The 25,869-nt window shown below is 35.9% G+C and overlaps 1 protein-coding gene across 2 annotated transcripts in view; it reads left to right on the top strand.

The window, feature by feature from the left end:
* ORC4 (origin recognition complex subunit 4) overlaps window positions 1-25,869 on the top strand; it is a 76,130-nt gene that overhangs the window by 40,957 nt on the left and 9,304 nt on the right. For both annotated transcript variants that reach the window (XM_008138706.3, XM_054722949.1), the window contains exons 5-10: window positions 9,491-9,566; window positions 10,162-10,247; window positions 13,556-13,604; window positions 16,249-16,400; window positions 18,486-18,659; window positions 24,287-24,373. In XM_008138706.3, the coding sequence (XP_008136928.1) occupies window positions 9,491-9,566; window positions 10,162-10,247; window positions 13,556-13,604; window positions 16,249-16,400; window positions 18,486-18,659; window positions 24,287-24,373 (624 nt within the window). The remainder of the gene's footprint in view (window positions 1-9,490; window positions 9,567-10,161; window positions 10,248-13,555; window positions 13,605-16,248; window positions 16,401-18,485; window positions 18,660-24,286; window positions 24,374-25,869) is intronic.

Here is a 25,869-nt window from a genome sequence, read left to right as displayed (position 1 = left end):
CTGGTGTTTGCTTTGGTAGGCTTGTGACAATTCCTGTAGACAATGCTGAAATGTGTTTCATTATTTTGTTATTAACATTTTGCTTTTTTCCCTTAAATCGTTGAAAACATGAAAAGCCTTATAAAGTGTGGGCGATATACTTGAATTGGGCTATCTTTTTTGCCTTATTTTTCCCCACAGTGACAAGTTTCAGTTGATGTTTGTTTTATCATGGTCTTGTGTCCTTGAAGAATCAGTGATTGCCAGTGAAAAAAGCAAACTAGCATTTATTGGACATGTACCTTGTGCCTTTTATCTTTGCTTTATCATTTATTGCTTACACTAACCCAGTAAAATAGGTTTTGTCTCTCTTTGTGGATTAGGTAACTGTCACCCCATGCATTCTTTTTTTCTCATTATTTTATTGTTTAACCCTAACACAACAATTTTTTCATATGTCCATTCACATTTTCTAGATTTGTCTTCTACTTTCCCTCATTATCATATTTGCTTAGTTGCCTCATTTTCTCTTTTCACATTCTTATACAGTATATGAGACCAATTATGTCTGTCACACTGAAAGTATTACCAAACTATTTAATTTTAAATAGGTGGGCTGTGTGAAATCTATTTAAACAGTGTGTATTGACTATGTTATCTAAGAAACGGAAATTAGAACTTTCGGATTTTACTGTTTTCCATTATCAGTATTGTTTAAAATATATAAATTGGGAATATAGATCTATTGGAGGAAGTGTGTTCTTCTTAGGTGCCTAGAAGGAAGGTTAATCAGAAGTACTAGGCAACTGTCACTGACAACCATCACAGAAAACTTGTTTTTAGTTCATGTGATTTTCCCTATCTGGTTGGTTGTAGAATTTCTTTATATTAGCAATGTTAAAATTTCACAAGTTATATCTAAATGTTGGTCATAAAATTGATACTCTTCAGATCCTCTTAATGTGAATTTAGATCTTCTATAAAAGATCCTCTCCTCCCTCCCCTGTTTTTATTATTTTATTATATCTGGAAGACACATCATCATAGTAATGTTTGAAGAACATCTATATATATAAAAGGCTAAGCAACTGTCTGACTGGCCGACCAGCTGGTAGGTATGACACGCACTGATCACCAGGGGGCAGATGCTCAATGCAGGAGCTGCCGAGCTGTGGTGACTTGGCAGCGGCAGTTCTTGGGTAGTGCACCCTGGAACCAGAGAGGAGGGAGCCCGATTCCTCACAGGACCACGCGATACCACCAGGCCGCAGGACCCCATCTGCCAGAGGGATCCCGCTCACTCCATAGACAGCCTTTGAGCTGCAGCTGTGCTCCAGGTGCCGCCGGCCTGGGAGCATAGTAATGTTTGAAGAACATCTATATATATAAAAGGCTAAGCAACTGTCTGACTGGCCGACCAGCTGGTAGGTATGACACGCACTGATCACCAGGGGGCAGATGCTCAATACAGGAGCTGCCGAGCTGTGGTGACTTGGCAGCGGCAGTTCTTGGGTAGTGCACCCTGGAACCAGAGAGGAGGGAGCCCGATTCCTCACAGGACCACGCGATACCACCAGGCCGCAGGACCCCATCTGCCAGAGGGATCCCGCTCACTCCATAGACAGCCTTTGAGCTGCAGCTGTGCTCCAGGTGCCGCCGGCCTGGGAGGGACCGAGGGAGGTTGGCTCCAGGGCGTGTCCGGCCCGTCTCACCCAGTCCCTCCCCACTGGTCACCTTCTAATTAATTTCCTTTCAATGTGCACAAATCGTGTACCGGATCATTAGTTTTTAGATAAAACTTTAGTTTTCAAGAAACTTCACAGTGATACTCTTATATCAATACAGAAGAAAATGAGATTTAGGAAATCAGTGCATTAGGTCTGTTCCTTCATAAACTGTGCATCTTGAAACTAAATGGCACTACAACAGGAAAGTTGAATCTCAGTAATTTGTTCATCAATGTCAAGCCTAAAAGTACAATTTGAGTGGCTGATTGAATTTATTCTGAACTTCACCTTGGAAGTTTGTCACTCAAGGCATGGAGAAAGTTCAGGAAAAAAAAAAAAGAGCTAAACACTTATAAAAATGTGTAACTAAATACAAATTTTAACTACACTCCATTTCATTAGAAAATGGGCTAAAATAGATATATTTTTTACCAGAAAAATTAAGCAGATACTACAAAGTTCCCATATTATTCTCCCCCACCCCTACCACATACACACAATTTCCCCTACTGTTAACATCTTGACTTACCATGGTGCATTATAATCAATGAATTGATATTGATACATTATCATTAAAGTCCATAGTTTACATTAAGGTTCACTCTTTGTGTTGTACAATTTAATGGGTTTTAACAAATATATAATGTAATATATCTACCACTTAAGTGTCATACAAAATAATTTCACAATTCTAAAAAATTCCCTGTGCTTTACTGTTTATTATCTCACCTCCAACCCCTGGCAATGACTGATGTTTTACTGTTTCCATACTTTTGCTTTCCTCAGAATGTCATATAGTTGGGATCATACAGTATAGAACCTTTTCACATTGTCTTCTTCCACTTAACAATAAGCATTTAAGGTTCCTCCATGATATTTCATGGCTTGGAAGGTCATTTCTTTTAATTGCTGAATAATATTCCATTGTATAAGTGTACCACTGTTTATTTACCTATTGAAGGATATCTTGTTTGGTTCTGATTTTTAGCAATTTGAATAAAGCTATTCTAAACACTTGTGTGCAAGATTTTATGTGGATGTAAGTCTGCAACTTAATTGGGTAAATACTTAGGAGCACCAATTGTTGCATCATATGGTAATACTATGTTTAGCTTTGTAAGAAGTTGACAAACTGTCTTCCAAAATAGTTATACCATTTTGCTTCTTACTAGCATTGAATGAGAGTTTCTTATGCTATGTATCTTCACAAGCATTTGGTATTGTCAGTTTTTAAAATTTTAGCCATTCCAGTAGATATGCAGTGCTATCTCATTGCTTTTCTTGTTATAGTTCTCTAATGGTGTATGATATTGAGCATCTTCTAATGTGCTTATCTTTTATCTGTATATCTTTGGTGAGATACTTTATGATCATTTTAAATTGGGTTCTTATTGATACGTTTTAAGTCATTTGTGTATTTTGTATATATCAGATATGTGTTTTGCAAATATTTTCTCCCAGTCTGACGTTTGCCTTTTAATTCTATTAACAGTGTTTTTGGAAGGGAAGTTTTTAATTTAAAGGAAGTCCAACTTGTCAACTATTTTTTTCATGGATTGTGATTTTGGTGTTGCATCTAAAACTTCATCACCAAAACTCAGGCTCTCTAGGTTTTCTCCTATTTTATTTTCTAGAAGTTTTATAGTTCTTTGCATTTACATCTATGATTCATTATAAGTTAATGTTTGTGAAAAGTGTACAGTCAGTGTCTAGATTCATTTTTTTGCATATAACACCATTTATTGAAAAGACTATCTTTTCTTTATTGAATTACCTTTGTCTCTTTATGAAAGATGAGTTGACCGTATTTGTATGGGTCTCTTTCTGGGCTCTCTATTCTGTTTCCATTATCTGTTTGTCTCTTCTTGCACTGGCATCACACTGTCTTGATTACTGTAGCTTTATAGTTAGTCGTGAAGTTCCATTCTGTCAGCCTTTCAATTTTTTGCTTCCTCAGTATTGTTTTGGCTATCCTGGGCACTTTGCATTTCCATAATCTTCACATTCATTAACGTGGAATATATTTTCCATTTATTTATTTAGGTCTTTCACCAGAATTTGTGGTTTTCCTCATGCAGAACTTACACATATTTTGTTAGATTTATATCTAAGCATTTAAACATTTTAGTGTTAGTGTGAATAGTATTATGTTTTTAATTTCATGTCCCAAGGGTTCATTGCTGATATGTGGTGAAGCAAATGCCATGTGTGTATTACTTGTATCTTCCAACCTTGCTATAATTGATTATCAATTCCAGGAATTTATCGATTCTTTGGGATTTTCTACATACACAGTCATGTCATCTGCAAACAAAGAAAGTTTTATTTCTTGTCTATTTCTATCTATACCTTTTATTTCCTTTTTTTGTCTCATTGTATTAAGTTATTCACAGGCTCTGTTTAAGTATTGATCATAAAAGTAACTGATATACAGATTTTCTTAATATGAATTTACGTCTTCACTAAAGAATAATTTAATTTTTGATATTTCTTCTGTTTCATTCTTTTTGTCCTTTCTTAGAATTATTCAGTTATTAAGCTTTTGTTCGCATTTCTTCATGTCATTTCTCCATGTGTCTCTTATCTTTTTCTTCCTCTTCCTCAGCATTCTATCATATCACCAATGTGCTTTTCTTTACCATTAGTTCTGTTGTTTGCTTCTTGTAATGTAATGTCGCATTTTAGTTTTCTAACAATCCTTCCTGCTCATCTAGCTCCTTGTCATGAACCTTGAGTCTGCTGTTTTGTGTTTGTCTGGGTCTGGCCTAAATAGCTTGAAACTTTTTTTCTATGTACGTTTTCAGTACTAATTAATCTTTTTTGTCAACTTTCCTTTCATGTTACATCTTTTATTTATTTTTTAATAAATTCCTATGTCGACTTTTTCTGCTTACTCAGGTTTAACCCTTTGCACTCGCTTGCTTTTTTCTCGATTCCTTTATTCTACTCGGGATTTAATTTTTTAAATACCCCAGATTTTACAAAGCGTGGCAGTAGAATAAAAAACTGGAGTTTCTTTTCATACAAACTTATTTATTTGGATTTTTTTATATTTCAAATTATTGATACATTTAAAGAGTATAAAAAGAGCTGCTACTGATGCTAACCATGTCGAGTCACACTCGACATCCGAGTGCAAAAGGTTAAAGAAGGACATGGCCATTACAGCATAGTATTTATCAGTTAATAAAATCGATAGATTATTCTTGGCATACTGACAGTTTATCCAGTTGTTGTTACTTCTTAAACTAGAGCCCTCTTCTGGTACTTTGACATCATTTATTTAGTGTGACTTCACTGGAATATGGAAGAATCCCTTACTTGGTATCTTATTTTTGTATAATTTAATTTATGCTTGCTGCACTCCAATATTGAGAGTTCAAAGAGCTGAGGAGCATTGTTTAACTGTCAGTTTTGTAATTTGCTTTGTTTGGGACTACCCTAAGATATAAAATAGGTTATTTTTAGACAAGAACTCTCATTAATATAATTATGTAAATTAAACTTTAAAAATAAGATTCCAGCATATTTAATAACATTATACTTTACCTGTCTGAAATATAAAAATTCAAAAGCTGCAGTTGACTAAGGGGTTGAGGGGGTGGTGGTTAAGGGGGCCTAATATATGGTGAAGGAAGATAATTTGACTCTGGGTGTTGGGAAAAAATAATATACAATTAATTGATAAATATCATAGATAATGTGGTTTGTTGTACTTCAAACATTTCATTCCAAATGACAGATTGGACCCTGGAAAATACTGTTCTTTATAGAAATAAATTACTGTAAACAGAAACTTAATAGATGGTTAAATAGGATGTTTCTTCTGATTGATGTTTCTTCTATTTGCATATTGCTTAATGTTGTGTTTATTAAAGTATTTGGGAATAGTAATATTAGTAAGCATAAAAATCCCTATATGCTGGCAGATCTAAGCAAACTCTGCTAGTAGATTTGTAAAATTAGTTTTTAGTACAAAAAATGTGAAAACGGGGTAGCCATATTGGTTAAGCTGGTTGGTTGGTGTAACATTAATAACCAACTAGCTTTTTAGTATATTATATAGTTTATAACATTTGAAAAGGTGACATTATATCCATGAGGAAACTGATTGAAATTATACAATTGGTTACCTAGCTAATTACATAGTAAATTTTTAGCAGTATTCAGATTGGAACAAAAATTATATGAAGACATACTTGCTAGTACATTTAAATTACCATTTTAGAACACACACACACACCCCATTAAAAAGGCTGTGAGTTGATCTAGGGCAGTGATGGGCAACCTTTTGAGCTTGGTGTGTCGAACTTCGCCAAAAAACTGAGCATAACTCGGGTAGTGTGTCACTTTGAGGAAAAAATATTATTTCGCAAATGTTTCATCCTCAGGACCAGCAAATGTTTCATCCTCGGCATGCGGCCATCTCAGCGGCCGCGTGTCATCAGAAATGGCTACGCGTGTCAGTGCTGACACGCGTGTCATAGGTTCGCCATCACTGAGATTCTAGGCAAATAACAGCTTGATGCCTAAAGTAAATTCAGTGGAAAGAGTGCCCTATAAACCTGTTGTAACTCTCTCTATGCATATGTAGAATGAAGGTACTATATTAACCTTGTTTCATTCGGTGAAGAAATTGAAATGCTTTTCAACAATTCAGCAAACATAAAATAATTTAAATCATAAAATCAGAACTCGGTATATATAAATGTTATATAAATAAAATATCAAGAGGTGGGGGCAAGAACATAGAGATTACTAAAAAAAATATAGCGAAAGTCATATTTTGAGAGCCCAAGTTTATGTCCTTTGGGGACGAACTCTTATAGTATAGTCAGACTTGACCCAAAGGCAGAGAAGCACCACCTCTTCTTGTGACAGTTCTTCATAAAGAATTTCATGTCTCAATCAGGATTTTATGCATATGACAGTTGATATTTCCAGATTGTCCCTTGTAAAGAGGACCTGGACTGCCTTTGTTCTGAGGTAGAATTTCATCTGCTTTAAAAACTGTACAGATAAATAAGGAATAGCTATTATTTTTGATATCCTGTTGTGCAACCTAGTAATTTAAAATGAGGATATTTGTTTCTTCGTATTGCACAAAGATGCTATAGTGACAGATAGAAGATAGGCTATTGTAAAAACAAATAGTACTTTTGTTTTTCAAAGTAGTTTACCAGTCATCCCAGTGACTTTGTTGAATAATTCCTTTTCTCACTAAATTTTGATGCCATCTTAGCTAATTTTTTTTCTGTATGCTACCTATTTTTCTATACAATTTATTTTGTGACAGTACCCTTCTATTTTAATATTAGAAGGAATAGTCTCTCATTTTTTTTCTAAAAAGGTTTTTTTCTTAATTTGATTTATTTTCAAATTTTTAAAAATGTATGCACTATTAATATGAAGAAATGTATATGATATTTTAATGAGTGGTAAGATGTCACAATTTAAAAAGTATAATAAAAAATGTAAGTATGTGGATTAGAAACTTGTAATTATAAAAATGTGCAGCTTTATAATTGAACAGTTTAAGGTGGAATAATAATCTCTGTGCATATTTTAGTAGTAATCTATATATGTAAAAGCCTAAGTAACCAGCCAACCGGCCAGTAGCTATGACGCGCTCTGACCACCAGGGGGCAGACGCTCAAAGCAGGAGTGGAAACCACAGTCATGGAAACATGGAACAGACTAATGAATCTCAGAGGGAAGGGGGAGAAGGGGAAGAGATTAACCAAAGATCTTATATGCATACTAGAGGCCCAGTGCATGGATTTGTGCACCGGTAGGGCCCCTCGGCCTGGCCTGTGGGGATCGGGCTGAAACCAGCTTTCCGACATCCCCCAAGGGGCCCTGGATTGTGAGAGGGTGCAAACCAGGCTGAGGGACCCCACCGATGCATGAATCCGTGTACTGGCCCTCTAGTTATTATTATAAGTACTAGTGACGTGGTGCATGAAATCTGTGCATGGTGTGGTGTTCCCTCAGCCCAGCCTGCCCCCTCTCACAGACTGAGAGCCCTCAGGAGATGTCCTACTGACGGCTGAGGCCCACTGTGGGAGGTGACCGGGCTGATCAAGGGAAGGCACCAGCCCCATTACCCCGCTGCTGCAGCCACTGCCAGCCACTGCAGCCGCCAAGGTGTTTTCATCAACACGGACTCTAGTCCCTTCACTGTGAAAAAATGACAACTTTCTTTAGGCATTTTCAAGATGTGTCATTCATAGGATATGACATTTCTTTTTTTTCTTTTTTATCCTCACCTGAGGATATGTTTCCATTGATTTTTAGAGAGTGTGGAAGAGACAGGGAGAGACAGAGAGAAACATCAGTGTGAAAGGGACACTTTGATTGGTTGCCTCCTGCATGAACCCTGACCTGGGCCCCAGCCAGGGAGGAGCCTGAAACCTAGGTACATGCCCTTGATCAGAATCGAACCCAGACCTTGCGGTCAGCAGGCCGAGGCTCTATCCACTGAGCCAAACTGGCTAGGGCAGGATATGACATTTCTTAGCCCCTCCAGCAGCAGACCTTCGTGTTTTCCTCCAGGAGTGTGGTGGAAAAACCCTAGATCACCTTTGTGGATTTTTATAACCCAAGTTACCAAGAACACTGCAAGTGGTGGCATACAGGAGCTTAGCCAATGAGCGGTCAGAAAAGGTGTTTACACTGGAACTGGTTTGGCTCAGTGGATAGACCATGGGCCTGCAGACTGAAGGATCCCAGGTTTGATTCCTGTTAAGGGAATGTACCTTGGTTGGAGGCACATCCCCAGTGAGGAGTGTGCAGGAGGCAGCTAATCGATGTTTCTCTCTCATTGATGTTTCCAACTGTCTATTCCTCTCCCCTCTTCTCTGTAAAAAAAATCAAGAAAATATATATATTTTTAAAAAATGGTGTTTCCTCTGCAGCTCATGCGGCCCCTGTGTTGTATCCACTGGGCTAGGGGGGTCTCCCTGCCACCCGGTGGTGGCCAACGGGGTCTCCGCACACCCCAGAGACTGGCAGCAGCCCCCCCGTTGTGGGTGCTGGGCTGAGGTGCATGCGGGGACCCCCAGGCTGCGTGCAGCAGCAGCCGCTGGGGTCTCTGCATGCCCCAGAGGCCAGCAGCCAGTCCCCCCATCATGGGCTCTGGGCTAGGGGCGTGGACCCGAACCACCGCTTAGCGCTGGAGCACACGCAAGCGACTGGGGGCTGGGCAGGAACATTCCTGTCTCCGAATGCCCCGGAGGCCAGCAGCCAGCCCCGGCGTGGACCCTAACCGCCACTTGGCACCAGAGCACGCGCAAGCGGCTGCACCCATAGTCCCAGGGTGGCTGGGGGTGTTCTGGGACCCCTGCCGCTCAGGGCCTAACTGCGGGCCTACAGGCTAGGAGCAACCTGGGTCCCAAGTATGTTCCTGGGACCCAGGCCGCTCAGCGCCCACGTATGCAAATTAACCGCCATATTTGTTGGTTAATTTGCATACTTGCTCCTGATTGGCTGGTGGGCGTGGCTTGTGGACGTAGCAGAGGTATGGTCAATTTGCTTGTTTCTCTTTTATTAGATAGGATATTAGTAGTAGGAATAATTTTTTCATTGTAGGCACTAAGTTTCTGTAATAAGGACTTTCTCTGTATACCTAACAACTAACAGGGAACTAAATAATCTGCAATTGTATTTGTTAATTTAAAGTAGCAATCTGTTTATATCGTTTCCACTATTCATAGTTTAAAAATAAGGGCTTATTAACTTTTAGCTATCATTAAGTATTTTATAAACTTTTTAATATTATTTAGCTAATAAACCATGCTTTGAAAGAACTAATGGAAGTAGAAGACGTGAGTGAAAATGTATTACAAGTTCACCTAAATGGTAAGTGTGTCATTATTTTGCTACTGGAAATAATATAAATCATGTGAGATTTTTATATTATGAAATGAAATCCACTTTTATGTTTTAAATTTGGATTCATAATTATATTTTTAAAACTAGATTTATGTCTAACAACTCTTAATTTAGCACACCATAAACAATATTTTTAGAAACTAAAACAATAAATAAATAAAGGAGGCACATAAAGACTTTCAGTTTTTGTCTTTTTTTTTTTTTTTAACAGCTGCCTCCTGCACACCCCTCTACTGGGGATGTGCCCACAACCAAGGTACATGCCCTCGACCAGAATCGAACCTGGGACCCTTCAGTCCGCAGGCCGACCCTCTATCCACTGAGCCAAACCAGTCAGGGCTGTCTTTTTTTTTTTTAAATAACCCTAACTCCAGAGAAGATTGTTCTTTGATTCCACTAGATGTCTTCATTACTCAGTTGTAAAATGAAATATAAACTCACAGTCTTTGACTTTTTCCTTTCTAGTTAAATTTAAAAATCATTAAAAATTTATTTGATTGAAAAAATGTGTCAAATACATATTTCGTTTTAATTAAATACTTTTAAATGGGCTTTGTTTCAGGACTGCTGCAGATCAATGATAAAATAGCTCTAAAGGAAATCACAAGGCAGTTAAATCTGGAAAATGTAGTTGGAGATAAAGTTTTTGTACGTATAACTTCTATTCTTTTATTAAATAGTCATCAAAATAAAGTCTGTATTATCATAGCTTTATATTTTTGGAGAGCTAGGGAGGGTTTAGAGATTCTAAATTGAAATATGCAAGATTCTTGTCATAAAAATGTATTAAGTACTAGGGTGCATTTATTTATCAAAACCAAGTTTATGTAGATATTGAGTTTGTTTCTTTATTTGTAAGATAAATATTCTGATTCTCTGTCTTTGGAGATAAATTAATATTTTTAAAAATACTATACTCTAGCAGTCTATTTCTAGTCTCCTGAGACTTGGGTATCATGGGAGTGGTGGAAAATGTGCTGAATTTTATACTACAGAAAAAGTGGATTTTAGTCTTGCTTTACAGCCTGGTGAGAATGAGAATGCCCCTGAATTTCAGATCCTCCTCTGTTAAATAGGCATTATCTTAAACTTACTGCACTAATTTATTTGGCAGACAAAAGCAAGCATTAAACATAATTTATGTTTTAAGAAAAGATAGTTGATGGTAATATACCATACATATGCCAGTTATCTTGTACTATTAAAATGTTTTCAAATACTTACCCATATCTCATTATTGTGATAACTTGGAATCTAGAACAATGAATATCAGTAACTTAAACTGATTAGAAGTGTTTTGAAACTTGAAAAATGTTTTGCCTATCACTTGATTTTTAGGGCTCAAGGGAAGAATGATTAACTTAATTTTCAACTTCTTTAATTTTCATGATGAAATCACTTATCCTCATACTACCTATGCATTTGAAGTGCGTTATATACATTCCAAGTTCATTTCTGGTCCCTGGTAATTATGCAGTGCTGTCACTCTCCTATGCAACTTGTGAAATATTAAAATATTTTTTCGTTAAAATCATTACTATACCTCAGATTTTTTAATTTAACAAAACAGCCAACTTTAAATTTGAGGAGATGTAAAAGAGAAAGGAAACCCTAACCCTAACCCAAATTTCTTCTCCCTTTTACTTTTGGATCTTATTTAAATTTTAGCCATAGTTGTGAAAGCCTCCTAGCATGTAGTGATTCATTCTTTTGTAATTATCTCTAAAAACTTGAGCCCAATCATATGTTACCCTTTCACTGTCTGCAGGTCTCTGAAGTGCAAGTTCAGAATGCCCCTTCTATTAATGTTTTATCTTCTGTTAGAATTTAATGTTGAACATAGTCTGCTACTTGGTTTAGGAGAATTACTATTCTAGAGGCCCAGTTTGGCTTTTAGTTTCCTGTTGATGTAAGATTGGTCTTTCCAACTTTCATATTGGATTTATATGAAATAATAAAAAGGCATCGTTGTTTATCATCCTAGTCATCACTTTTGGTACCATAATTGTCATATAGAGATATTATTAATTTAACTTCTACGTTATATCCATTAGTCAGTCATCTGAGGCTCAGAGAGCATAAAAAGCTTGCCTAAATAACAAAGGCTGGACATTAAGAACCTGAGTCACTTATCTCAATCCAGAGCTTTTCTGTTCAGATATCCTTACAGCAAATTTGTATATTATACGTATATACATGCATGTATATTTATATAAGTGTATATGTACATTTGTATTTGTATAGGTATATATTTAATGTATGTATAATATGTACATATGTATTTGTACAGGTATATATCTAATGTCATGTACAACATTCTTTTAAAAAATATCCAGAAGAGAAGCAACCTTTGAGTAACATTGACCAGTGATCTCCTAACAAATTGTCTCTGAGCCTTTGTTATGTTATGGTAACTACGTCTGGCCCTGCTTACCTTGTAATAGTGTTGACCTGGCAGTTTGCAATCATCACAAAATATATGGAAGCTCTTAAAAACTTATGCTATTTTATATCAGTTCTCTCAATTAGGAAACAAACAAATGGGTTTCCTTTCTCTTTTACATCTCCTTAAATTTAAAGTTGGCTGTTTTGTTAAAAAATCTGAAGTATAGTAATGATTTTAATGAAAAAATATTTTAATAGGGCCTTTATCCACAAGTTTAACATCTGGATAATGCATCTGCAGCTCTGTAAAATTTTAGCTGGAATATTTAAGTTATATCCAAAAATGTTTTGGTTGTGGTCCAAGTAAGCATAGCCAAATTTGATATGATAATACATATTCTGTAATATGCACTTGAATACAGATTCACTATTATAGTATCTAATATTTGAGGCAAATTTCTTCTCCCTTTTACTTTTGGATCTCATTTAAATTCATTTTTTAGTGATAGAAATTAATTTGTGACTTTCAAGAGCCTGATGTTTTTGATGATACAAAGTGCAATGGTTTTCTAATTCTCTGACTGTATTTATAATATAGCAACTCTTAATAGCTCAGCCTGGTGGGTCAGTTGGTTGGTTTGTCATCCCATAAACCAAAAAGTTTGTGGGGCAAGTACAGGAGACAAGTTATCTATGTTGCTCACATCGATGTGTCTCTCTAACATCAATGTTTCTATCTAAAAATCGAAAATCAATGTACATATCCTTGGATGAGGATTAAAAAAAAACCTCTCTTTAAATAACATTAACAGTTTTATGTATTTTACCAAGAAAATAAAAAATTTTGAACATTACATAGTAATGTCACTTTCAGAGCTATGCCATCTCTGCTTTTATATTTACGTTTTAGATTGGAAGCATAGAGATTTTCAACTGAGAATCTGGCCAGTGACTCTAACCCTATATAATAAAAGCCTAATATGCTAAGTGTCCAGTCAACTGGTCAGCCATTCAACCAATCAAAGCGTAATATGCTAATGATATGATAAGGCCGCTCAACCACTCGCTATGATGTGCACTGCCCACTGGGGGCAGACAGCCAGCCAGTCGCTATAACGCGCACTGACCACCAGGGGCAGATGCTCCAACCAATAGGTTAGCTTGCTGCTGGGGTCTGGTCTATCGGGACTGAGCAAGATGGGCCAGACACGCCCTGGAGCCCTCCCACAGTTCCTCTCCAGCTGACCAACCTCCCACGTCTCTCCCCGCCCCTGATGGTGCACCAGTGGGGTTTCTCGGCCTGGCCTGCACCCTCTTGCAATCCAGGACCCCTCGGGGGATGTGGGAGAGCCAATTTCAGCCTGATCCTGCAAGCCAGGCCGAGGAACCCCACTGGTGCATGAATTCATGCACCGGACCTCTAGTTTACTTTGACAAATGAGTATCTATATAATGTCTAACAATTAGATACAGGGTGTGTCTACATAATGTTTAAGGGCCAGATAACCTTTTTATTTAATAAACTTCTAGTCATGGTATTTGTTTGTTTGTTTTTTGTTTTTGTTATTCAGGGAAGCTTTGCTGAAAACCTTTCATTTATTCTGGAAGCTTTAAAAAAAGGTAAATATTAACATATTTAACAGTATCAAACATATTTGTTTAGCTGTAGTTTCCCCTGATTATAAAGGTAATAACATGCTTTTACAAAAAAATTAATAAAGCAATATTAAAAAAGAAGAAAATAATAGTCACTATATTCCCACACTATTATAGTGATTATCCCAATTTAACTTTGGTTTCATGTCTTTATTCACCTGCAGTATATCATTGATATAGTTAAGTAACATTTATTTTTCATATTGTGTAGTCTACATCTTTTCATTTACAAACAGTATGTTATGAGCATTTTGACATGTCTGTAAAAAATGCTGCATCATCGTATTATGGTTCTTATATATTTCACTTTATAAATATAAATAAACTATAATTAAAAATATAAATTATAACTTATTAACCACCAGTTATGGGCTTTTATTTTTAATTTTTGTAATTATGAAGAAATTCATAGATAGTCATCCAGATATTTCCTGGGGAAAATTTCAGTGAGTAGAACTCTGGATTAAAAGGTACAACAATTAAAAGGAATATTACCAAACTACCCTAGAAGGCCCATTTTCTAAACATATTTCAGAGTCCCTTTTTCTTAACAATATCAAAAACCAGTATTAATTTTTATCTATTTAATAGAAAATTTATTAGTTTAATTTGCTTAATTTTGGTAATGATGATCATCATGTTCTGTTTTTATTGACCATTGATATTTCCTGGTTCATGTGTTTCCTATTGGTTCTTTGCCTTATTTTGATGTTTAGCTTGTTTATTTATTTATTTACTAGAGGCCGAGTGCACGAAATTTGTGCACGGGGGCGGGGTGGGGGGTCCTTCAACCCGGCCTGCACCCTCTCCAATCTGGGACCCCTCGGGAGATGTCTGATTCACAATACAGGACTGCTGGTTCCTAACCGCTTGCCTGCCTGCCTGTCTGATTGCCCATAACTGCTTCTGCCTGCCAGCCTGATCACCCCCTAACCACTCCCCTGCCAGCCTGATTGACACCTAACTGCTCCCCTGCCAGCCTGATCACCCCCAACTGCCCTCCCCTGCCAGCCTGATGGCCCCCAGCTGCCCTCCCCTGCCATCCTGATGGCCCCCAGCTGCCCTCCCCTGCCATCCTGATCGCCCCCAGCTGCCCTCCCCTGCCAGGGCCTGATCGCCCCCAACTGCCCTCCCCTGCCGCGACCTGCCTCCTCTGCGTGAGGCGGCAGAGACGCTGGGACCGGCCTCCTCCATGCCACACAAAGCCACGGGACCCCCAGGCCTCACTGCATGGGTTGGCCACTGGGCCCCGTCTCCACTGTGCATACAGCCATCTTGTGGCGGCCATCTTGTGACAACATCACACGAGGGCGTGACGCCACCTAGGCTTTTATTATATGGGATGGGAATTCTTGCACTTAACCTTTTGCACTCAGATGTCGAGTGTGACTCGACACGGTTAGCATCGGTAGATTTTAATTATAGAGATTAAAATTACTCTTTGAATGTATCAATAATTTGAAATATAAAAAAATCCAAATAAATAAGTTTGTATGAAAAGAAACTCCAGTTTTTTATTCTACTGTCGTGCTTTGTAAAATCTGGGGTATTTAAAAAATTAAATCCCGAGTAGAATAAAGGAATCGAGAAAAAAGCAAGCGAGTGCAAAGGGTTAATGTTTCTCTTCTCTTAAATTTGGGTTGGATTTTCTGCTGAACAGAGTTTTAGAATTTTTGCATAGTCAAAATTTTTTCTCTCTAGATTTTAAAGATATTTAATTAGTTTTTCATCTAATACTTATATTTGTAATTAGTAATTTAGCTAGAATTTATTTTGGTGAGTTGTAAAGTGGAGCTTTAACCTTGGATAAACCACTTTTCCCCATTAATATGTAATTCTATATTTTACCAATACTAAATTTCTAATTATTTAGGCCTGTTTCTAGACTTCTGAGCAGTCCCTGTGGTTTTTATGCCATTTAGGTTAGTGTTAAATGTTTTATAATCTGTTGGAGTGAGTGTCCCCATATCAGATTTTCTTGTTACTTGTTTATGCAAATATAAAGCCCGAAATCTTAAAGTAGTAGTGACTCTTTTGTTAAAGCTGATTCTGTTGTGATGAGACCAATGAATTCACAGCCATGTTGAACTTTTCCCTGTTGCAATATTAAAATTGTGGTTAGAAGGAATTATAGTGGTTTTGATTGAATTTCACAATCTAACCATTGTTTATAAAAATTATTTCTAAGGGAAGACATACTTTGCATTTCTACTAACTAAATGAATCTTTTCTGAAATAATAGTTTTGAGCATAATGACTCTTTATATTTAATCTCAAAATGATTTGGTCTGTGTAGGTATTAAAAATTTTTTGTAAATTTTCTGGTGCTAGAAGGGGCTTACATAATTTTAAAAACAATAGTCTCCATTTATTTAAATTCTTTTCTTAAATTTTCATCAATAAACTACTAGTACCTAGACTGAAATACTTAAGGCTATCTTGTCCTATGAGTAATTTTGTTGAATAAATAAATGTATGTGCATTGGTAAATGTCCTACCTGAAGTAGGTTTGTGAATTAAGTTTTAAAAAGTGAAATGTAGTAAATAGTTTGGAAATTTAACAAAAGTTAACATAATTGCTGTTAATAAAACTGTTATTTTATCTTAGGTGACCGGACTAATAGTTGTCCAGTGATCTTCATATTAGATGAATTCGATCTCTTTGCTCATCATAGAAACCAAACACTCCTCTATAATCTCTTTGACATTTCTCAGTCTGCACAGACTCCAATAGCAGTTATTGGTCTTACATGTAGATTGGTAAGTCTTTATTTTTTTTTAAATTAAAAAATTATAATGTTTACAAAATTAAAGCTTAATTACCAACATAGTCACTTATGTAGGTCATCATATCACACATTTTTCAAATGTGTTTCACCGATGACTGGTGCATTTATCCCATTTTTCAAATCAGATTGAGGAAAATAAGAACACAGTTAATCACTCATACTCATAAATACCTCTGTCTCTCCAATGGAATCACTAAATGAAAAAATGAAGTCAGATTATGCTAATAAATACAATATTTCTACTTTAGCAAGTAAAGAGAAAGTTAAATAATCTTACCATCATTTGATTAAATTCGCTAATAGTGTCTATGTTTAACATTTATGATTCTTGCCATATTTTTAAAATGCTTGGAATCAACTCAGTATGATACTATTTTAACTTTGTAAGTATACACCACTGGAAATAAGGTTCATTTACTTGTTCTCTTTTTCAGTACTTTTTTCTTTTTTTTTTTTTTTAGAAAAGTGAAACTTTTTACAAAGTCCTCTTCCAACAGTCCTCCTAGTGCTGTTTTTTCTGTCGAGTGGCTTTTCCTGCCCTCCTTCCCCAGTGCTCCAGAGCTTATGCCGTATGCCTTCATAATAAGCCTCCCTCGTAGACCATCTGGCTGGTTCTCCACATAACTATACTTCCTTGCTAGAAGCAGCAGTCCGTCATGGGGCTTGAGGCATCTTCTTCTTGTTAAAAAAAAAATCTTCCTTTGGATGGAAGTGGCAGTGGCAAATGTTATTGATGCAGTGAAAAACCAAATAAAGCAGGAGTGGGGAATTTCCGGCCTGTGGGCTGTATAAGGACCCCGAAATCATTTGGTCTGGTCCTGCCAAGGTATTAGGGGTCAATTAATTAAATGTTTGACCAAATATAGACGGCTAATTTTTAAGTTGATAATTTTGTATGGCCCACAAATGATGTTATAAATATCCAAATGGCCTTTGGCAGGCAGTAAAAAGGTTTCCCACCACTGCTCTATATAATTGATTTCTTAACCTAGCTGTTTTATAAAAGTCATCTTGGTAGGTTAGAAATCCATATTTCTAGGGCTTATCACAGCTTTTTCTAAAAAATAACAAAACTTTAATTATAGAAAGTTGGCAATAAACTTGATTTCTAACTTCTTAAAGAAAAATAGCATAAATATAAGTAGTTTCTAAAATATCACCATAGAAAAGCCACAGGACAATAACATACCATTGTCATGCTGTGTTTCTGCCAGTTTCCTCTTCTGTAGTTTGTTCCTTCGGCCTAGCATGGCTTCAGCTTAAATTTGTGGATATTTCAGTGAACTGAACATTTCTCCATTACATATGCTGCTACTTAAGTCGTTACATAAAACAAAGATGTTTAGATTTTCATGAATGTAATAAGTCTTAGTACAAATTTTTATCAAATTTTTATATGAATTCTTCATAGATTGTACAGAATTTCTTATTGAAACTTTTAATGTCACTGTGACAAATAACTAGTCAATAATAGTTATAGTTTTTTTTAGCAATTATTGTAAGTCTTAGAATGTTAAAGATTACCTGAGATTAACATTGTAGGTAAAACCCATGACATCACCAGGCCTATAAATTCTTAAAGGGGATTAAAGTAGCATGCATAACAGAATCTTTTAGAGCAGGGGTGAGGAACGTCTGGCCCTTGGGCCATATAAGGCCTGAAAAATCATTGGGTCTGACCCTGCCAAAGCATTAGGGGTGAGTTAGTTAAATGTTTGACCAAATATAGCAGGCTAATTTTTAAGTTGATAATATTGTATGACCAGAGAATGATGTTATAAATATCCAAATGGCCCTGGGCATTAAAAAAGGTTCCCCATCCCTGTTCTACAGGCTTGGTCTATTTCCAAGCCACACTCTCTTCTACTGCCTTTTAACAATAAGGAGATCAAGAGAATAATTTGAGTGTTTAGTGGTTTTCATAAATTTTTTTATGCTTAATTGAATATTATAGGATAGGCATTGCTAATTACAGGTAATAGTTGAAATACTTATATTTCTAACATTGATATTTTTTTAACATGAGTCTTAACAGGAATTTCTATTTGTTTTTAAGGATATTCTGGAACTCTTAGAAAAAAGAGTGAAGTCACGATTTTCTCACCGGCAGATGCACTTAATGAATTCATTTGGTTTCCCCCAGTATCTTAAAATATTTAAAGAACAATTATCTCTACCTGCAGAATTTCCAGACAAGCTTTTTGCTGAGAAGTGGAATGAGAATGTTCAGGTAACTTGGAGCAAAAGTAATAATATCAAAATAATTTTTGCATCTTGCTATATATGCCATTTGAAAACAAAACTTAGGAATATTTAAAATTTCTGAATTAGTACAAAGCTTCTAATGTACTATTGCATAAAACTGCATGAATACTAATTACACACTTTTTGTGTGTGCATATTGTCTTCTTTTAAAAGACTGTTGAAATGTCATAGCTCCTGAATTTTTTCTCTCAAAAGAACTTTAATGAGATTTTTGTTTTATTTATATCTGATTTATATTTTAGGTTATTTTGTTGAAGCATTTCCATCATAAAAATTATTTTTATTTTACTTTATAACTTTAGCAATATATTAGGTTAGTGATTCATACCTACCTATCCAATGTGGATTTTTCTCCCTCTAATTCTCATAAAGGACTTTAGCTTTTATCTCATCACATCTATTAAAAGGCAATCCAGGGTATGGCAGTTGTGGTTATATTACATACATTGATGAAATCCATATTAGAGTCCAGGGAGCCCTGAAGTTCTTAGCTACAGAGGTACCTTCATATGTTGTTTTCAAGATTTACTAAACAGTGGACTCTGTCGATTTACTTACACTTCAGTTAAACAGCTTAATTCTACAAACCACTGTTATGTCAGCCCAACATATTGGCATCAGTTTATCTTATGCTGACAAGAAATTTCAGTTGGCAGGGAGAAAGGAAGAGGAAGTTTAATAACATAATTGAAGAACAGTGCTGCTAAATAAATCCCACATAGTAGAATCTTGAAAAAATATGGGTCCTATGAAAGTGGAAAATAATACAAAAAGTCCTTCATTTTGAAAGGATTATATAAAACTGGTAGGTAGTATTAAATACTAATGAGTGAGGATGATTAGCTGTATGGATAATTAGAGTTACAGAATTTATATTCACTGCCTCTAAAAAATGTTTTATTATTAAAGTAGTATTGATTTTATTCTTTTTAAAAAAATATATTTTATTGATTTTTTTTACAGAGAGGAAGGGAGAGGGATAGAGAGTTAGAAACATCGATGAGAGAGAAACATTGATCAGCTGCCTCCTGCACACTCCCTACTGGGTATGTGCCCGAAACCAAGGTATATGCCCTTGACCAGAATCGAACCTGGGACCCTTGAGTCCACTGGCTGACGCTCTAGCCACTGAGCCAAACCGGTTAGAACTGATTTTATTCTTAAATAACAATACCAAAATAAAAACTTACTTAAATTTTTCTTATATGATTCTCTTTTTTTTCACGTTTGTTGAAGTATAATCAACAAATTGAAAACAGTATATGTTTGTGGTGTTCAACCTAATGTTTTGATATACATATACATTGTGAAATTGCACAATGAAGCTATTAAATATATCCATCACCTCATATAGGTATAATTTTTTTTTTAACTTTTAAATGTGAGAACACTTAAGATCTATCCTCTATGCAAATTTCAAGGGTACAATACTATATCGTTAACCACAGTCACATTGCTTGCATAACTGAAACTTGTTTCTTCTTTTAATAATAAAATATGGTCTGCTCATGTAAGCATTAGTAATTTTGACACATTTCATTTTTTAAATTAAAAGTTCATTGGACAAAATTTAATCAGTTCATAAGAATACATGGTAAAAGTTAGAAGTTTTCATTATGTCCAAACTCACAAGAGTAATTATTTAGTTTATAGCAATTCAGACTTTATATGCAAAAACTAAACTTGTTTTTACATAAAGGGTTTAAGCTTTACATATTTTTAAAAATATGTTTTTATTGATTTGAGAGAGAGAGAAAGGGAGAGGGAGAGATGGAAACATCAATGGGCTGCCCCACAACCCAGGCATGTTCCCTGACTGGGAATCAAACCAGTGACCTCTTGGAGCATGGGACAATGCTCAATCCATTGACCCACACTGGCTGGGCAAACTTCATATTTTTTTGTTTTACCTTTAATACTTTGTTCTGGTTAATAATTCCATATTATTTTTCTTAATATAACTATATGGAATTGTATGTAAAAATGGCTAACTTTATCCTTAAAATCTAGATATTGTACCTTGGTATAATTAGGTGTGGGTCCTTCCTTCCAACTTCTTCCCCAAATTAGTCTTGCCTGGTACTCAGATATTTGTTAGCTCAGGCACATTTTCTTTGATACTCTATCTAACTGTAAGATTACATTTTTTAGGAGCACTTTATAATAGGTGCTCCCACGTTGTTCCTTCCTTTTCAAAGGTCTGGAATCTCTGGTCTCTGAATCCACTTTTCAGTTAGTCATAGACTTGCAGCTTCTGCAGCTCTTTAACTGACTGTCTCATTACAATATGTTTTCTGAGTGCTTTAGAGATTCATATGTAATCTTTCATAGTAAATGTTTGTGCTGTCCCAGGACTTCTATTTCTATCCTTGCTCACTTTCTTTTCTAAAATGACTGATGCCATCACCCTCTTTCTGTCCTTCCCAGATCGTCTTAGAGTGGGTATATAAAGCAAGTAGATGGTGGGGGTTACTGGTGAAGCAAACTCTGGATGACTCAGAAAATGGGTAACCATATCGTTGTAGAGTGGCTAGCCCTAAGGTTTTTGGTCCCCTTTTTGCTGATCCTATATCACTGAATTTAGCAGCAGATGGTAAGAATGAATGTGACCACTATCCTGTCATCTTTTTACAATCTTACAGACTTTCATAAGGTAAAATTAGTACCACTGGAGTTTGTGTCTCTTAGTTCTAATACTTTTTTCCCCTATCCTAATCATTTGCCACCTTTCGGTATGCCAATAAAATGAACTTCACATGAAAAATATATCAGGACCATGGCCAGAGGCCCTGTCCTATGAGTGGGAGTGGGGTGGGGACTGCATTAAGGGAGCTATCCTTTCTCTCAGTGCTGACTGTCCAGGAAGTTTTTCTAATTTCAAAGTTAAACCAAAAGGTATGGTATAGGTCACCTATGGAATCTCACCCAAGAACTATCTTTAGGATAGTGTTGAATCTAGACCTCTGAATATCATTTATACCCCAAATGTGTCAAATAAGTAAGCAGAGTAAACACTATCTCAGCATTGCAGTGTAAGAGAAATCCCTTTATAAATGAACATTTAAAAGAACCATAGCTAATTCTCCTCTAAGGAAATTTCCCCGAAGTACTATAGCTAAGTTCAAGGAAGATTTGCCTGTTGTCTTAAACCTTTCCTGTTCAGTTAACAAACAGTGAAAAGTTTTAGCAGGAACTGAGTAGGAGGTTAGTACATATGCTGCTGCCTCTAAGTTATCCCTGGAGCAGCATGGGTCCTAAGGTGCAGGTGTAATTCTGTAACATTCTGCTTAGAATCTTACCTGAGGAAGGCACTGGCCTACCACACAGTGCAATCAGCACCATGAGAACCTGCTTCTGTGGCAGCTGTTCATGTGTTCATCAGTGAAAAGGAAAGGTATCAGCTTTCCTGAACAACAGAGGGGTCTGCTTTATTTCTGGGAACTCCCCCATATTTCTATGAGTGGTGATATCAGTCAGTCAGTCTCTGTCTTATTCCCCTTACATTATTTCCTGACCCAACCATAAGAAATTCAGTCATGTTTCAAAATCTGAGATCTAATATCTTCAATAATTATCATAATTAGTTAAATGTAATAGGCATCCAATAAGTGGTTACTGATAATAATAACCTTATCCTCAAGCAGTTTATGTTTGAATTGAAATGAAATAAAAAACTATGATGAGGTTTCATTTTTTAATGGTTCACATATAGATCTCATAAGCTTCTTTTAGGCAGACTAATTATGGAAGCAGGAAGATGATAGCCTTCAGAAAGAAGGGGCATTGGATTCAGACCTCTAAAAATAAAGAGATGAGCAGAAAGGCAGAATACAGAATATAGAAGACTAACTCTTTGGCACATTATTCTACTTATTTATGTTTTAATCCTCACCCATTGTTACGTTTTTATTGATTTGAGAGAGAGAGGAAGGGCAAGAGAGAGAGAAAAACATCTATCAGTTGCCTCCTGTACGCCCTAACTAGGAATCAAACCTGCAGCCCAGGTATATGCCCTGACCCAGAATCAAACCCACAACCTTTTGGTGCGTGGGACGATGCTCCAACCAACTGAACTACCTGGAATTCTTGCTGAAAAAAATTTCTTCCATCAATATATTTGTCCCAGAGGATTTACTTTCATTCCCTTAAGTGCTCTGATTGTAATACATCAGCTTTAAGTTCATCTTATATATGTCCAAAGGGTATTAGATGCTGTTTATGATAAAAGGTATTTATAGTGACAATAAGCCCTTTCAAATAGAAAGAGAAGAACTAAAACATAGTAAGGAAATGGGGACTATAACTAGGATAATATTTTTACTGAGAACACAAAACTTTATTTCATTAGACTAGAACTTATTCCTTCTTACAGTGGGAGAGAGACATGTAGTTTTAGCTCTAGAAAATACAGAAATAATTAGTACTTAGTTTTCTTTCTTTTTTAAAGAGAAATAATCCTTATTCTTTGCAGATTATTAAAAATTAATGTCAGTCTTCCCCAAGCCTTTCTTGGCTCTGCCAATTTTGAATTTATTCTCCTTTCATTTAATCTTTTTCAATGCCAAGTGTACCTTATTTTCATTAATCCTAATTTACTGCAGTCAGTTGGCTCTTTTAGATAATGCTTTTTCAAAGGGTCTCCGAATTTCCAAAGCCATTAGCTTCCTCTCAGAATATGTCTTAACTTAATTAGAAAAAGTGTTTTACATCACTGATCACCACTTGCTTCTTGAAGTTTTCTTCCCTTGGTTTCATTGTTCTTGATTGTATTCTCTTCCAGTCTTAAGTATCTTTCTCAATCTTCTACTTTGCTTCTCTCTTTCCTTCTGCTTCTTAAACATTGATAATCCAAGTTTCACTTCTTGACCACATCTCCTCGTGGGACATTCTGTATGCCATGGTATCATCTCTGATTTTTTCTTTCCCCCTCAAACCCCTTTCTCCTCCACTTCTCACCAGTTGATTCTCCATCAGACATGTCTTTTATAAATGTCTTAATTTTCTCTTGTTTTCACATCACTTTGTTAATACAGACCTTCTTGGTCTATTGTATGAACAGTTACAGTCACTTCCAATTAGGTTTTCCTGCCTCTGTCTTCATACACAAATTATTTTGCCAGTCACTGAAACTCAGGATTACATGACTGCTTATCTTCTGTCAGTATGCCGCGATCTTCCTGCTTTACTCATGCTGTTTCTTATATATACTGGACCGTTCTTTTTTCTTTTTAACCTATTGATTCATGCAATAAGCATTTTGCATACTTTGTTTGCGTAAGTATAGTAACTCTTATTCTGTGTTGTGTGTTTTTGCTGCATTTTGATCATGCCACTAGTATCACTGTGTAGATTCCCTTTTCAGACTAGAAATTCAAGGATTGTGTTTTATCTTTGTGTCAACTGAAATAATGTAAAAGGATAAGAAGAAAATCAATAAACTAGAAATTTGATTTTGATTTTTGTGTTCTAAGTCAGACCAATACCTATTTATTAATGAATAGAATTAATGAGGTGCACCAACTAGTGATGCACAAGATTATATTTGTTTTAAATTGTAAGATTCCTTAACTCTGCTTTGATTTTTCTCTCCAGTGTCTCTCAGAAGATACAAGTGTGCAAGAAGTCCTACAGAAGCACTTCAATGTCAGCAAAAGCCTGCGGTCCTTACATATGCTATTGGTTCGTTTTAGCTTTGTTTTTATCGTGTGTTTATTTATTTCACCAGACAATTATAATTCTGTTGGGAATTCATTAAATCTATAAATTTTGGGAGAATTATCATGTTTACTACACGGAGTCCTCCAGTCTCTGTCTGTGGTACTTTTCTCCTTTTATTGAGTTCTTTGCTGTCTTTCATCATTATCTTATAATTTTTTTATCCTGTTTGTACATGTTTAAAGTATTTAACTTTTTAGAGCAGTTCTACATGATGTTTTGTTTTTAATTTTGGTTTCAGCATGCTCTTTGTTAGTATATAGAAATGTGATTGATTTTTGTATTTTGATGCATTCTGCAAACTTGCTGAACTCACTCTAGGAGTTTTTTAGATTTCTTGAGACAGTCATGTCATCTGCAAATAGAGAGGTGGGTTTTTTACCCCTTACCAATCTGGTTATATTTTATTTCTTTTTCTTGTCTTGCAACATCTAGAACCTCTAAGTTAGTGTGGTGAGGATGGACATCCTTGCCTTGTTTCATATCTTCAAAGCATTTCATAAAAATGCTAAGTAAGTGTGGTGAGGATGGACATCCTTGCCTTGTTTCATATCTTCAAAGCATTTCATAAAAATGCTAAGTAAGTGTGGTGAGGATGGACATCCTTGCCTTGTTTCATATCTTAGGGGGAAAGCATGCAGCCTTTCACCATTAAGTATGAGGAAGCTGTAGGTTGTTTATATATTTGTTATATATTTGTACTTCCCATCTATTCCTAACTTGTTGATAGTTTATTATAAATGGATACTGGATTTGTCAAATGCTTACTCTATCAATGAATATGATCTATGATTTTTCTTCTTTAGCCTGTGGGATGTTGGGTTGCACTGCTTGACTTCTGAATGTTGAACTAGCTTTGCATACCTGGAATAAATCCCATCTTGTTATGGTCTTAGACAAATTAATAATATCTTAAACTTAAACATTATCAATGAAGAGGTACTTTATTGTGAAAATGAAAGTTCTTCCTTTATTAAGAGTATTTGACATTAGCCTAATGTTTCTAGAAAATTATCTGTGGCAAATATCTTTCAAGGAAAAACTAATTTTGTTTCATGAATTTCTTCTTGATCACTTCCATTTATATAATAATAGGTATCATTTATTAAGTAGCACTTGAACCAGGAGCTATAGTTACTTTACCAACATTATGTGTATTTTTTTTTTTAAATCCTCACCGGAGGATATTTTCCCATTGATTTTTAGAGAGAGTGGAAGAGAGAGGGAAAGACAGAGAGGAATATCAGTGTGAGAGAAACACATCGATTGATTGCCTCCTGCACGCGCCCTGACCAAGGCCCAGGCCAGGGAAGAGCCTGTAATCGAGGTTCGTGCCCTTGACTGGAATCAAACCTGGGATCTTCAGTCCACAGGCCAAAGCTCTATCCAGCTAGGGCACATTATGTCTGTATTTTACCCTTGGGTATTTTTGTCTTTATTTTTTATTTTTATTTTTTAAT

This window comes from Eptesicus fuscus, chromosome 11 (assembly GCF_027574615.1).
Source record: "Eptesicus fuscus isolate TK198812 chromosome 11, DD_ASM_mEF_20220401, whole genome shotgun sequence".
Taxonomy (NCBI): Eukaryota; Metazoa; Chordata; class Mammalia; order Chiroptera; family Vespertilionidae; genus Eptesicus; species Eptesicus fuscus.
Note: the sequence above shows the minus strand (reverse complement) of the source record. Positions and strands in the feature narration are given on the sequence as shown.